Raw genomic sequence first — 14509 nt, forward strand, 5'->3', positions numbered from 1 at the left:
TAGAGCTAATGAAATGCAGATCAGCTAAACCAAGATCTGCATAGAAAGATTAACTTTTCATGGTTACATGACCCACAAACACCCCTGCAAATGAAAGAATCAGGGGAACAGAGTCTATAGTGTCACAGAGCATAACCTTCTCACTTCTGGGGAAAAATAAAAGATCATACTCTACTGATGGTTGGTCCATGATGTTGGCCTTCACCATGAAGAGGAACATGCTTGATTTTGGTAGACCTTCTAACTCGAATAGGACATTCTGGGAATGAGTAAGGGAAGGCCCTCTTTGGGCAGCTGTTATGGAGCCCTTTTCTGAGAAGCAGCAGAGTCAGTAGCAACCCCTCCGCTGTGGCCTTAGACACATAGTTAGCAAATGCGTATCCCCTTCTCTCACTGGAACACCCAGATCATGACACATGCATCTAAATGTTACTCACGTCAGGCAATGGTGGGTGAGCAATGGTGTATGTGTGGGCCACACCTTGGGTCTCTCACCTCCTGGTTTTCACACAGGCTGCAAATTTCATTCTTCCAAAGCGAATGCTTCTATCTGAAGTCTCTGCGACTAAGCTTATTTTTAGTTCAACTTTTTAAATAAAACTCACTTTTACAACAATATCTATCTGCTCAAAAACATGGAATGTGTATTTCTTATACTAATTTATATTTCACAGCTCATCCTTGGGAGTTCATATTTCCTCTTGCTGGCTAATTCCTTTTTAATCCATATTTGGGTAGTTCCTTCAACATGTCAAACATTGTTGGTATACAATAAAATTCATTGTATCAAATATCAGAGTTTCAGGCCATTGGTATCATCAAATCCCTGGTAATTATCCCTTTAAGAGCCTTATGCAAATAACTGTTCCATGTGTTTAAACTTTTTAGGAAACGATAATGTAAAAAATGGAATGTTATGAATTTGACAAATTGTGCTATGGAGAAACATTTTCAAGAGTAAACACCATCCTTATGCCAAGATGTAAATGTTGAGATCAATGTGGAAAAGAAGAAGAAATAAAGCGCTGTAGTACCAAGAGCTGTGAAAAACACTGTGGCTCTTTGGCACATTCCTGAAATAAAAAAGTACTGTTTGGTAATAGTCTCTGTACAGATATGACCTTCTCCAGGCGATGTGGTACCCAATTCCTTGGGTGTATTGTTTTTTCTTTACTTTTTATAGTGATCATCTTTTAGTTTCTTTGTAGGGCTGACCTCATAAATGGGCAAGCACATCTCATAAGAGCAGTTAAATGTCAAGGAAGAACTTAAAGAAAGATATCCTCTAAAGAGGAAATTCACTGCTTCAGGATGGCAGTGCAGCGTGATCCCTTGCACTAAAGGTTTAGAGACCCTACCCTCCAGGAAAGGCCCAAAGTTGGATCAGTGATTTATCTCCCTTATAAGTCCCACACAAACCATGGCATGAAATTACAAGATAATGGAGAATGAAAGGAATTATCTGCCAGAATCTATACTTCGCATCCATTAGTCCTCCAGGTTAGGAAAGGGCTCTTCTGTCACTACTGAGGAATTTCGTCACTTTGACATATGATAAAGAATAAATGCCAGGTGCTCCTGTTTGGATCAACTGGTCTCTACTTGTAGGCCTGAGGATGATTGACCCCTGACTTTCTAGAGGACTCCAGTCCCTTAGTGGACCCTTCTGCGAGTATCTATCATCCTTAAACAACTGATCAGATATGTCCAGTGATCATGGTTGCAACAAGCTTGTTTTCACTCCATGACTGATAGAAACTTCTCTGGTATATTACAGATAAACATTGACATTATTTCCCAAACCAGAGAACTGTTTGAAAATCCTGACTTGTGTCACACCAAGCAAGAAAAACCAAACCAAACCAAAACGAAATAAAATAAACAGATTAAGCTTGGATATTCAGCTGATTTCTCTAAGAACAAAGACAAAGTAGGAATTTTTATCTTAGTAGTAGTAGTAGTAGTAGTAGTAGTAGTAAAACTTTGTTTAAAAAAAAAAAAAAAAAAAAAAAAAAAAAAAGGAAGACCAATTAGAAAGTCGGCACATTTTCAACTACCTTGGAGACTCGGTTGGCAACCTCTCTGCCCACGGTCAGCCCCTGGACGAAGGTGCGCGCAGCGATGAAGGCGCGGGTGACCTGGATCTTGAGCTTCCGCGGCACGTCTCCAAATGGCTTCAGCTGGTCGGTGTATTTGCTCACGCACTCCAGGTAGTCCTCGCTGAAGTGATACTGAGGGTTTATCAGCTGGAACATTCGTTCTAGGAGCCGAGCCCAGAAGTCATTAAGCATCTCCTCGAGGTTCACGTTGCCCCCGGTGTAGTACCGCTTCAGCTCTGTGAAGAGGTCCTGGAACACCTCCGAGTTCTGCATGTAGAGCATCCCGTAGGTCCGGACAAACATGTCATTGAGGGACTTCTCTGCGTTTTCTAGAAGCTCTCTGAAAAATTCTGCAGGTAAAACAAGAAAACAATCACAAATAGGCCCTAGAAAGTCCAAGACATCTACTTACCTTAAACACAACCACTCTGAATGGGCAGTTTCATAGAAACATGTATCCCGTGATTAAAGTATTAATGGACTGATCAAAACAACATATAAACAGGTATTTTTTTCTTTATGTAGTACTGGGAATTGAACCCAGGGTCTCATACATGCTAGGCAAGCACCCTACTACAGAGTTACACCTCCAGCCCTTTTTATTTTATTTTGAGACAGTGTCTCCCTAAGTTGTACAGGTTGGTCTCCAATTTGTAATCCTCTTGCCTCAGCCTCCTGAGTAGCTGAAAGTATAGGCTAGCATCACTGCACCAGGTGAAAAACAATATTTTAAATAAGAATTGATCTACATATGTGATCTTAGATGAGGCAAAGGAATCAGAAGACTGTAATTTCTTCCCTCCTAACACTCCTATGAAATAGCTCAATTCTTTTCATGAATTGTTAAATTTTGAAAATCTTATGGTTTGATATAAACTCAAAATAGGTTGCAAATGTAACATGCAAAGTATCACCATTAACACAATAACAAATGCACACCGAAAACACATTTGCTCCAGCCTGTTTATAAATTTGTTGTAATGCTAAATTCAATTAAATCACATTTATTTGGAACAGTGCTTAAATGGGATGCTCAAATTAATGTAATATTTTGGACTCCTTCTAGTTCCTATATATAGCAATCAATTAAAAGTGTTCAGAGATTCATGGTGCAATTAAATTCACTTAATACTAAAGCTATAATGAACATAATTAAGGTGGCCATAATGAATCATAAAGTTATGAAATATCTTGGATAATCATTATAAATGCAAACTATCATCTTATAGAACTTACTTGAACAAAATATTGGTAGTTGGGCTTTCTTACTAAGAGGATCTAAATGAAAAGTGTGTACAACAAATGAAATCTTTCATTCTGCAAGATTTCTTGCGCGTCGCTGAGATCATTGATAGGATACAGATCTAAGGCAGTAGCTAATGGCTTTAACTCCTGTCTGGCTACGTGAAGAGGTACTTCATATATGTAGGGTATGTGAATATGGGATGCACACTAGCCATGTATGTATGGGATACACACTAGCCCAGAAGTCACTGAACACTTCTCAATGCATGACTGATTATGGGTAAAGTCTAACCTTATCCCATTTAGATAACATAATCTGGGGTGGAGAAAAAGGAAAGCAATGATTATACATCTGAGTTTATTAATCCAAGTTCCCAACATCAGAGTGATTCTGCTTCACCTCTTCAAAGCTATTCTGTTCTCCCTTGGAAATTCAGGGACAAATCAAGTCCTGGACATTTAAAGGACTTCAAGGAAAACTTTATAAAAAGACTGTTCTTTCTGGAACCCTGGGGGGTTCTTTCTGAAGAAAGACGGGAAAAAGTGATGAGTCCTTCTGTGTCCACAGGAACTACTCTGTGCTTTCTCAGATGCTGGCTAAAGAAACACATGTTTAATTGTTTTAGATGTGATTAATGCAGAGTCAAATAATTGTCTTGATAATTGTGTAGTGTATATACTAATGATAACTACCTTATATTTATTTTCAAATGAGCAACAAAGCTTAAAAAGAACTCTGCTCACTTGTTTACTTATAAAAGATTTTTTTCTTTTGTTATAGAGGCTGCAAAAACTTAGGGATTACCTAAGCATTATGACTTAGGTACCCTGTATAATTTTGTCCAAGCCAACAATTACTTGTTAATTTTATTTTTCCCAAATATAAAATTAGATTATATATTATTAAACTGCTCTACTTGATAATAAGATGAAAGTGATAATAATCCTGACTTGATTAGTACATATTGTAGGTACGTACTGAAATTTCAAATTTGTGTACCTCACAAATATGTATAATTATTACATGTTAGTCAAAAGTTAAGAAAAAATATCTAAGGAGATGGAAATGCTAACTACCCTGATTTGATTATTATACACTAAACACATGTCAAATTATCACATTGTACTGCATACACTTGTAAAATCAAAATAATTTTTAAAAAAGAAAACATACACTCTAATCATCAAGGAGTCAATAAAAGAAAATAAGTGTTGAAACAAATGATTGTGTATGTTGTATGTCAATGCTATTTATAACTTTTTGAAATCAAAGGTGTAATAAACATTTTTTCAGTAAAGCTAGTTATCTAGTTTGTACTAATATGGAAATTATATTAAATTATTAATATTGATACCACAGTATTAAAAATGGTATAACTAAAATATTTCAATCTTGAAACCAAGAAAGAAAATAGCCTGGGTTTGCTGATACAGGAGCAAGGTGAAAGTTACTGCAGACTGTAAAAGAACATACAAAAGAATGGAAGAATCACTGAATTGAAAAATACTAATATAATGAGACTGGAAAGTGGATTCTAATCATGAGCTCTAGATAGCCTATTCATTTATCTTCTTTTGAGGTCAATTATTTTGTTGGACTCAGGAATTAAAGCTTAATTTATTGAACACAGTGTAGTGCCTTCAGCAATGAATAGTCAGTAATCAATAGTGTGGTCTAGATTTGCAAAGTGGTAAAAATAAAAAATAAAAAAACAGAGAGAGGGTGTTGGAGTGGGGAGCTTTTCTGGTCATCACGGCTCTCCAAAGACTTGAGGTAAAAATGATTGTCTTTATGAATGGAAATTTTATTTTTCTATTATCAAGGTTAACGCCCCTGAAGCTTTTTTCTTTCCTGACAGAATCTCAGAAATATTGGGCTTCTGCCTACTCTTAAGACAAATCATTAAAATCAAACTGTTCATTTTTTTGAATCTGGTGTGTGGTTTTTTAAAAGTCTAAATTTGTATCCATATCCTATTTCAAGAAACATTTCAGGAGATTCAAAGTTTAAAGTTGTCTAAAGGTGTGTCATTGCCTCAAAAGTTTGCTATGAGCTTCACTGGTCCTCAAAAGTCAAATTACTCCTTGTTCAAAATCATTATATGGTTTACTGATCTCATAGTCAAAGTTAATATTTGGTATTGAAAGACACTAATATATCAGCCAATTACAAAAAATGTTGCTACCTTAGGGTACATTGATCTTAGATCTTCTGACAAATGGGGATTCAAGGTACTGAGGCAAAACTAATATCCTGCCAAAATAAGTTTGCCCGTTTCATTTACAGCAGGCCTGTGGACGTCCACCCTTTGAAGGTTGACTCTGAACAAAGTACTTTATGCTTGGATGAAAATTGTTTCTCGCAAACCAAACAAGATAGAGACTTGGAAGACAGTTATCTGATCCATTTTGCTGATGAAGTATTATGTCCAAACACATCAGAGAGAATAAAATTCAAGAGCAATACAAGAAAAAGCAACCTCATTGTAACCCTTTGTTTAATCAGAAAGGGCAAAGCTCACATTGGAGAAAGCCTTCAATCAACAGAAATTCTCATCTGGAAGAAACAGTCTGGCTGACAGAAAGGCTATTTGAGGTTTCTTTTTTTTTCCCCTCAATCACAAAATATACATCAAAGGTAGTTGCTTAGGGCTCAGTTTTGCTTCATAGGTGCACAAAAAGAACTTTTCCAGCCAGCATTAGCCTCTGGGAGGGTTTCATTCATCCAGAGGGGAGATCTCAGATGCAAACATCTGTTTGCTGCGGGGCAATCTAAAACCCACCATTGCTCCTCTAGCAAAAATAAAACCTGCACAGTGCTGTGGATTGCTTGGAGAGGCCTCTTCTGGGGCAAAAATCAACTCCTAGGAGCTGAGAGGTGCCCTGAGGATATCTGCAGAAGGCTTCAAATGAAGCCTTCAAATGAATGGACTGGAATGTAAGGTGGCACACAGGACCAAAAGAAGCAAAAGGAAGAGGGGGAAAGCAGGCTAGGAATTCAGAGGCTATTGAACACAGTAATATCAAAATATCTCCTCCTCTGTTCAAACCAGAAAGTTGGTCTCCTTAACTCTACTGTGGATCAGCACGGTGGTAGATTGGGCGTGGGTTGGGATTATGCACAATATGCCGTCATTTTCCTGTTCTATTCTGACATCCAAAATACTTCTCACTGAAAGCTTGTCTAAAATGAGCCTTCCAGGAGGGTGGTACAAATCCATGTAGGTATAGCCCGATAAGTGACGAGTTTTGTCACTGGTCAGTGGAGATTACAGCCACACATGATTTCAGATATTGTCCTACCTCAGGAAGAGGTGTGCTAAATTCACTTTCTTAAACCTACACACACACACACACACACACACACACATACTCAGGTGTGTATGGTTGTGAAGTTTTCTCTTAATTTCTTTCTATCCTTCCCCCGAAAAAAGCATGCTAAATCATTCTGTCAGTACAGCCAAGCACTGGCTAAGGAATCTCTAGGATCCCGTCTGTCATGGAGGGTTAATGGGTCCAAAAGTTGACATCCTATGCAGGTTGTGATTCACAGACACACAGTGAAGTTACCAGCCCTCTCACTTCACATGTTCTTCAAGTTTCATTAATTAAGAGTGCCCTTCTTCATTTCACACACATCTACCTGATTTCAGACCATTTCTTCTTTCAAAAATCTCCTGGCTCACATAAAATGCTGAGTGAGGAACATGAATGGAAGAAATCCATAGTGCCATTTATTTTCATCTGTGTTCAACTTTGAGGATGAGAAAAGATGATCCCTAAATGACACACCTCCTCTCACTCCCCAGAGGTCCTGAAAGTCAGGGGAGATGGACCAATGCTGCCCAGGGTGCCCGTGTGACATGACGTATCCTTGGAGCATTTGAGTTTATATGGTACTTAGTGGTAGATGGCACCACCTAGTTCAGGTGGCACGGTCACACGGTGAGAAGACCGAATTCTTTGCTGAGTAGGGGTAAGATGGGTAGGTTGTCTGTGCATTGTAGGATAAGTTGCCTGCCTGTTCTCTAACTACTAAATGCCAGTAGCACATCCTTCCCTGCATGTCGAAATGTCTCCAGACACTGTCAATTGATCCCTGGGAGACTAGATCATTCTCTTTCCCCATCAGATTCCCACCAACTAAGGGCCTCCTTTGTACAGATAAATTCCAGAAGACTGCAAAGAGAAAATAAAAACATTTTGAGAAAAGGCCAGCACATTTCTCCACTCGGTCAACTCCATGACTTATTTATGATAAAAATTTGAGGAGCTGTGCTTTAAAGGGAAGGAATTGAAATATAGGTTGCATTCACACTAAGGTTCTTAGAGGTCAGTGTAGCTCTGTCCCATCGTAGGGTCTTGAGAAGCGATGGGTATTGAGAAAATGAGAATAGACTGATGGATGAACATGAGTGTTCAGTGAGCTACCACCTGACTCCCCCTGGTCTGAACTCCTGGGCGCTGAGGGCTTTATGGGCCCATTTCAGAGAGCGATGCTACAAACCACATCTTAGAAGAGGAAATCCCTGATTCACACTCCTGTCATCCTCCAAATTCTTTCTTTCTTTCTCTCTCTTTCTCGCTTTCTTTCTTTTCTTCTTCTTCTTCTTCTTCTTCTTCTTATTATTATTATTGGTACCAGGGATTGAACTCAGGGGCACTTAACTCCTGAGTCACATCCCCAACCCTTTTTTATGTTTTATTTAGAGACAGGGTCTTGTTAAGTAGATTAGAGCCTCACTCAGTTGGAGGCTGAATTTGAACTTGTGATTCTTCTGTGTCAGTCTCCTGAGCCTCTGGGATTACAGGCTTGTGCCATGGCACCTGGTCTCATCCTCTAATTTCTTGAGCATTTAGAGACAAGTAATCATTCATATCTTCCACGTTCCAAGTTCACATGCATCTATTTAAACAACATATTGTGGTCTCTGTTCAAACATTTGTTGGTTATCAGTACTGCTCCATCAGACTAGACATACTCTCCAAACCCTGAGTGACTAAGCCATGCTTTGCCTTCACGTGAGAAATGTCCATCAAGTGCAAACCACTCTGGACTCTCTCACATATGGCTTTCTTCCACTCAGCAGTTAATTTATTATTAATATATTGTATTGCATTGTATTGAATAACATTTTAGAGCTTTGTTTTATTGGCTTTTGATAAATAAGACTATACCATCTATTAAGTCTTCATAATGTAGGTTTTCAAAAAATAAGTATATAAGAGAAAGATATAAAAAACTATTTTCAATAGCTATCCTTTGATACTGCCTATTTTTTTCTTAAACATTACTTGCATTTTTGTGTAAGAAGATTTCTAGAATACATTTTTTAAATTATGGGATTGATATTATGTAAATTACTTCTAAAATAAGAATTTATATAAAAAAGCAAGGTATCAGAATCTATAATCATTGAGAGACAGTGCTGCTAGAAGCAAAAATTCATTTAAGATTTGTAATTTCTTATCTCTTAATTCACATTTCCTCTTGCTCTGTCCGTGTGTGCTTTCATAAATTAAGTTTATTAAGTTATAATGAGAATTATGATTTACTCAGTCAGGACTTCCTGGGAGTTAATAGAAACCTATATGATCTCAAATTGAGTAATACACATCTTCCATGTTTGAGGGATTATTAAACACATTTCTGTCCCGTAAGTAAGCGTGGTCCCTCCTCCCACCTAGACAAACTGGTTTCAAATGCAACCAATACAGCAACAGAATATACCTGTTATTTCTGTTTGTCTGTGCTATATTTTAGGAGAAAAGTGTACATATTAACTTGAAACTACAAATGAAGGCAATTCCAAGCATAATCAGAGATGGAACGTGAGAAGTTGCCTGATTTCTAATAGGAATCAGATACCATGTTATGGACTTCCCATATATTTTATGTGAATTATATCTAGTTAGCAGATGAGGTAATTGAGGCTTCACCCTTTAGCTGAGTTGCCCTAGACCACAGAAGCAGCATGCAATGGATAGCTCCAAAGCTGGACCGAGTTCTAAGAAAGAATAAGAAAGCAGAGTGGCTTTGCAGTTTATCCTAAGTCAAATTTTCATACTGTGATTTGAATAATTAATGGGAAGTATTATAGACTTCTAAGATAGCAGATAAAACCATATTTAAATATAAATTGCAAAATGCATTCTAAAGTCACATATAAATTATTTATAAAAATAATTTTCATATGTGATTATTTTTTCCACTAATACTAATTAGTTGATGCAGATGACTGAGATTGGAGAGTATGCTCAAATCTCGAGCGTGTGTAAGGTTTCCTCACAGAGGTGAGATGTGTAGAAGAAACTCAGAAGAACCTGGGATTATAGCTAGCACATAGCACAGTCACTACTCACAAAAGGATGCTAAGCATATCTGACCAATGTCATTTTATGATTGATGTGCTTATACCATGGACAAAGAGCAAGAATGCTGAGGGCGTAGTTCATCTACAGTGACCCGTGTTTGTCCAAGAAGAGCACAGAAAGTATATGTGCTTCCATTTCCAAAATGAAGTTCTAATAAAGAATATTGTTTAGAGTTGATTATTGTGGTTACAACATATGATAATTACGTTGGACTAGAGGTACTTATCAATACCCTGGGTCACTGTTCTCCTAGGAGACTTGTCCCCATCAGGAGGAGGGCGTGTGCCGGAACTTACACATCACACACCCCCAGATTCCATGCCCAGGATTGGGCCTCTACCTACCAAAAATCTTGCTAGTAGAGAATCTGTTTTCCTTTCTTAATCCAGCATTTCACACCAATTCCCCGCCCCCACCAACACCTCATCCTTGTGACATTATTTAATGAGTTAAAAACTAGTAACTGGGCAGCCATCCATTAGGCAATACTGTGACAGTTTAAAGCAGGCGTTGGTCTCCAGCCAATGACCTATTAACCTATTATTCTAAGTCTGGAGACTTAGAAAAACATTTTTAAATGTTTGTTTGTTTTAAATGTTCTTTTTTAAAACAAACAGAAGCACACACATAGTATACATATATTTTATTTGTGATCCTGGGTACAGGGGAATGATCCCAGTGCCCACATCACAAGCCCTTTTTATCATTTTATTTTGAGATAGGGTGTCACTGAGTTGCCCAGACTGTCCCCAAACTTGGGATCCTTCTGCCTCAGTCTCCTTCGTAGCTGATGTCACAGGCAAGCACCATCACTACCAACTCAAAATGCCAAAAATATTGAATATTCAGCCTTTTGCAGAAAAACTTTGCTGATCCCTGGCATAAGAAGTCAAAATCCTTAGTGAGACATTTGGAGACTAATTAATTCAACAAAACGTCTTGCACTTTTAATTTCTTGAAGTCAAAAAGACAATTTAATTACTAGTCTGTTAACTCTCACATAAGTAGTAGAATAAGAGTTGCTTTTCTGCTGTTATTTTTACCTTGTATGTTAAAATGTGCTCTGACAGCCTACAGTCCTTTCATCTCTATATATCCTTTCCCTAAAGGTCACTGAAACCCAAAAGGAAATTCTTAAATCGCCACCTGAGTTAGAGAACACAGGTGATTTCAGTGATTTTTACAGTGAGACACCCCTAAATTTTTCTAAGGCTATAATCTGATGAATCCCTGGAAAACTTCCTAAGAAGAAAATCCTACAGTAATAATGGCATTAAAAAGACAGCATAGAGCTGAGCACAGTGGAGCACATGTGTAATCCCTGTGGCTCAGGAGGCTGAGGCAAGAGGATCATGAGTTCAAAGCCAGCCTCAACAACTTAGCGAAGCTTTAAGCAACTTAGTGGGACCCTAGTACAAAAAACAAAACAAAACAAAAAAACGGTATAGAAAGAGAAGAAGAAGAAAAGAAAAAGCCCCACTCTGAAACTACAAGAAGAAAATCTATTTTTATTACAATTTCCTTTTCATAGGTTTTCCTTCATGATATTAATAAATATGGAAGTTGAACTACCTTTTAAGATATTACAAAACCTACCAAATGCCATACAACAAAATACACTATTCACTACAAATCAAGAAAAATTAGTTTCAGAACATTATAAATACATCAGCTGTTAAAATACTATAGTACATAATTCACAAACTCTTCATTAAAATCCAAAGGTTTTTGTATTACCTTACTAATCAATAAATCAGAATGTCAAGGGTATATTAATGTCTTTTTACTAGTAATAATAAAATAATACATTTAATGCATTATTAAAGGCATTAATGAATACATTAATAATAATATAGTAATACCTGTTTAATGAATTATTCAGGTCAATTGGACATCACTATTTAGTATTTTTCTAATTTATCTCATCTGATCCAACGGACTTTTCCATGAAGAGTTTTTTAATGACAAGTCATCAGTTTACAACCATGAATGTTCATTAAAAATAATCAATATCTTGTACCAAAGTCCTTCAATTTATTACCATTAAAGTCAAGTCAGCAGAAGAGAGTAAATGCCAGGAGAGTTTTCAGAATCTGGCATGTGATTCAGCGGCAAATAGGAAAGTTTCTTAGAAAGTTGTACCATGTAATTGATAAAGGGAGGTTTGAAGTAAAGCAGTTTTTAGAAATGGGTGACTTGAATTTAGATTTCACAAGGTTAAACTTTTTCTTTACTTAGTGATCCTTTACATAGTAGATTGATAAATGTGTTATTTCTTAGTAGGCTATTTCTCTCAAAGATATATTTAAAGTAAAAAAGACTGATTAGGCCATTTATGTTCTCAAGGTGGTATAGATAAACTATTCGTTCCCAGAATTATGAATTAAGTTTGGTTTCTGCCAAAAGCAAACAATTCTTCCGAGGCGGTAGGCTTCACTTCTCTCACCCTAAGCCCTGCATGGAAATTAAAAATTGAGTTGCATCCTCAGTTCACTTGCATCGTTGCACAGGCTTAGCTTTGACTTTCAGCAACACCCTTCAGGCCTTGCCCACAAGTCTGCTTCCATTTTTCTCTGAGATGATATTAACCACAAGACTGGATGCCTGTTTAACATGTGATGCACTGAAAGCCTGGAACCATATTGAGAGCAACTTGAAATCATTTCCTACTTTCTTTTTCTTCAAATGAAAGAAACAACTAGGTTTCCAAATTAGAGTGAGAGTAACATATATTACTATGATCACACACCCACATCCTTCCCAGTTACCCTTTCTTCTACACCAACAAACTTGTTGGAAGAAGAAAGACCCCACCTATACCAGACCACCAATGGTGAAGCGGGCAATGTGGGATTGAGGCTTGTTTGTTGTTGAAAGCTTGAGGTAAGGACTGGGCTATTGGAATAAGAGATGGTGTAGGTTCTAAGGGAGTGAAGAGGAATAACAAAATGTAATTTACTTCCTTCACCCTTTTTCATGTAATTTTCATTGTGTTATGAACTTCCCCTTAAAAACCACTTTCAAAAAGTCTTGATGCCTAAGCTGCAATACCCATTCATTAAGTCACTGTCTCTGGAAATGGGATCCAAGTATCAGTGTATCATCCAGTCCCCCGGGTCATCCCAAAACAGAGCCATGACTGAGCATCACTTCTGCTCTCCTTTGCTCTCTGACACTCCCATTTTAGTCCATGTGTGATGGTGGCTATAAGGTCAGAGGAAGGAGGAATGAAGAAGGGAGGAGCCATATTATATGTCATGAAAGCCTTGATTCTCTCCTCCCTTTACCTCCTTTCCCTTCACTCTTTCCTTCTAGTAGCCAAGCAGATTTCTGGACTTAAAGAGCTGCACTCATCAGAGGGCATCAAGAGCACGGGAGGAGCAGTAACTGAGGGGAGGAAGGTGCATGCAGCATGGGAAGAGGAACTAGCAGGGCTTGGCAACTGCCAGCTAGGTCATGTCCAAGGACAAAGAGAATGCCTGCCACAGCCTCACCAGGGTGACGTGAATGCACATAATACAAATGACAGGAGCCAAAGACATGTGAAATATTGACTTGTGCTACTGCAATTAGACATGAAAAATTTTATCAAAATACTGTATCTTAATTTTTATAGCTAATTTTTACATTTATATCCTTTCTGGTCCATCTGAACCTGATGATACTAAAAACATATAAAAATGTTTATGTTGCTCAACAGATGTCTAAAGAAAAGTAACCATAAGCAGAAAATTAAGAGAGTTTCTAAAAGTAAATGGAATAGCAACGCAAGGTTCTTCTATGCCCCACCTTCATTTTCAAGTTGTTTTCAACTATCTATATTTTTAGGAGTTTCAACTTTGATAACTATTGCTAAAGTATATTTTTAAAAAAGGAAATAGGGACACGTAGGGTGCTTGACAGAAAAGAAGACTAATCAAAGGAAATTGTTCAGTTACAGAGGCAAGGTCACAGACTTGTATACAAAGATATTCAGTCCATCGCTATATTAATTTAAAAAAAGGAAACAATTTAAAAGTCTCACAATAAAGGTAAATCAACATGGTAAAATATCATTTGATATATAATTATTTTTAAAGGATATTTAAACTTTATCGTTACTAAACACAAACTGATTCAGCTACTGTTCCAAGGGCTTCTTGTGAATTAGCTAACTTAATCTTGGTAACAATCCTGTAAGTCAGTTGTTATAGAGCCACATGAAAATTTAAGTAACTTCTATGGTCTGGAATTAAAATCCCAAGCAGTGTGGCTTCCGATTCAGTGGCTTCAAGGACAGACCCAGATTCTCTGAGGACTGAGGATGATGCAGGTTACCAGAACCCTCTTTTACAAATACAATACAAACTAAATGCATAGGGCATTGGAAAATGCATATGAAGTAAAGGCCCCTGAAACCTGAGCTTTACCAGTTCATGGGAAATTCACTTGTAATGTAAGACACCCATACCATAAGAAAATGCTAAGATAGAAACAACAGGTACAAAAGTATATATTGAGTGCAATTACTACTTCATAATGGATTTATAAATATGCATATTAAAAAATCAAAAGAAAACATGCAGTAACAATTTACAATGGGTGAAAGGTCACAGTTCATTTACATTTTCTTCTCTGTACACTAATTTTTCAAAATTTCTACAAAGATTATATATTACTTTCATAGTTGGAAAAAATGACAAATATTACTTTAATTTAAAGGACCTAAAATATTGAATAAAAGCACTTTGTTTAATAAACTTATAATGGGAAGTCTAGAATAAATTCCCCATTCACACACTATAAAGAAA

General features: G+C 37.1%; 1 protein-coding gene across 2 annotated transcripts in view; it reads right to left on the reverse strand.

Annotated features, from left to right (window-relative positions):
• Gpc6 (glypican 6) overlaps window positions 1–14509 on the reverse strand; it is a 1078957-nt gene that overhangs the window by 536638 nt on the left and 527810 nt on the right. For both annotated transcript variants that reach the window (XM_047552639.1, XM_047552638.1), the window contains one exon: window positions 2058–2449. In XM_047552639.1, the coding sequence (XP_047408595.1) occupies window positions 2058–2449 (392 nt within the window). The remainder of the gene's footprint in view (window positions 1–2057; window positions 2450–14509) is intronic.

The sequence above is a fragment of the Sciurus carolinensis genome, chromosome 5, assembly GCF_902686445.1.
Source record: "Sciurus carolinensis chromosome 5, mSciCar1.2, whole genome shotgun sequence".
NCBI classification, from domain to species: Eukaryota; Metazoa; Chordata; class Mammalia; order Rodentia; family Sciuridae; genus Sciurus; species Sciurus carolinensis.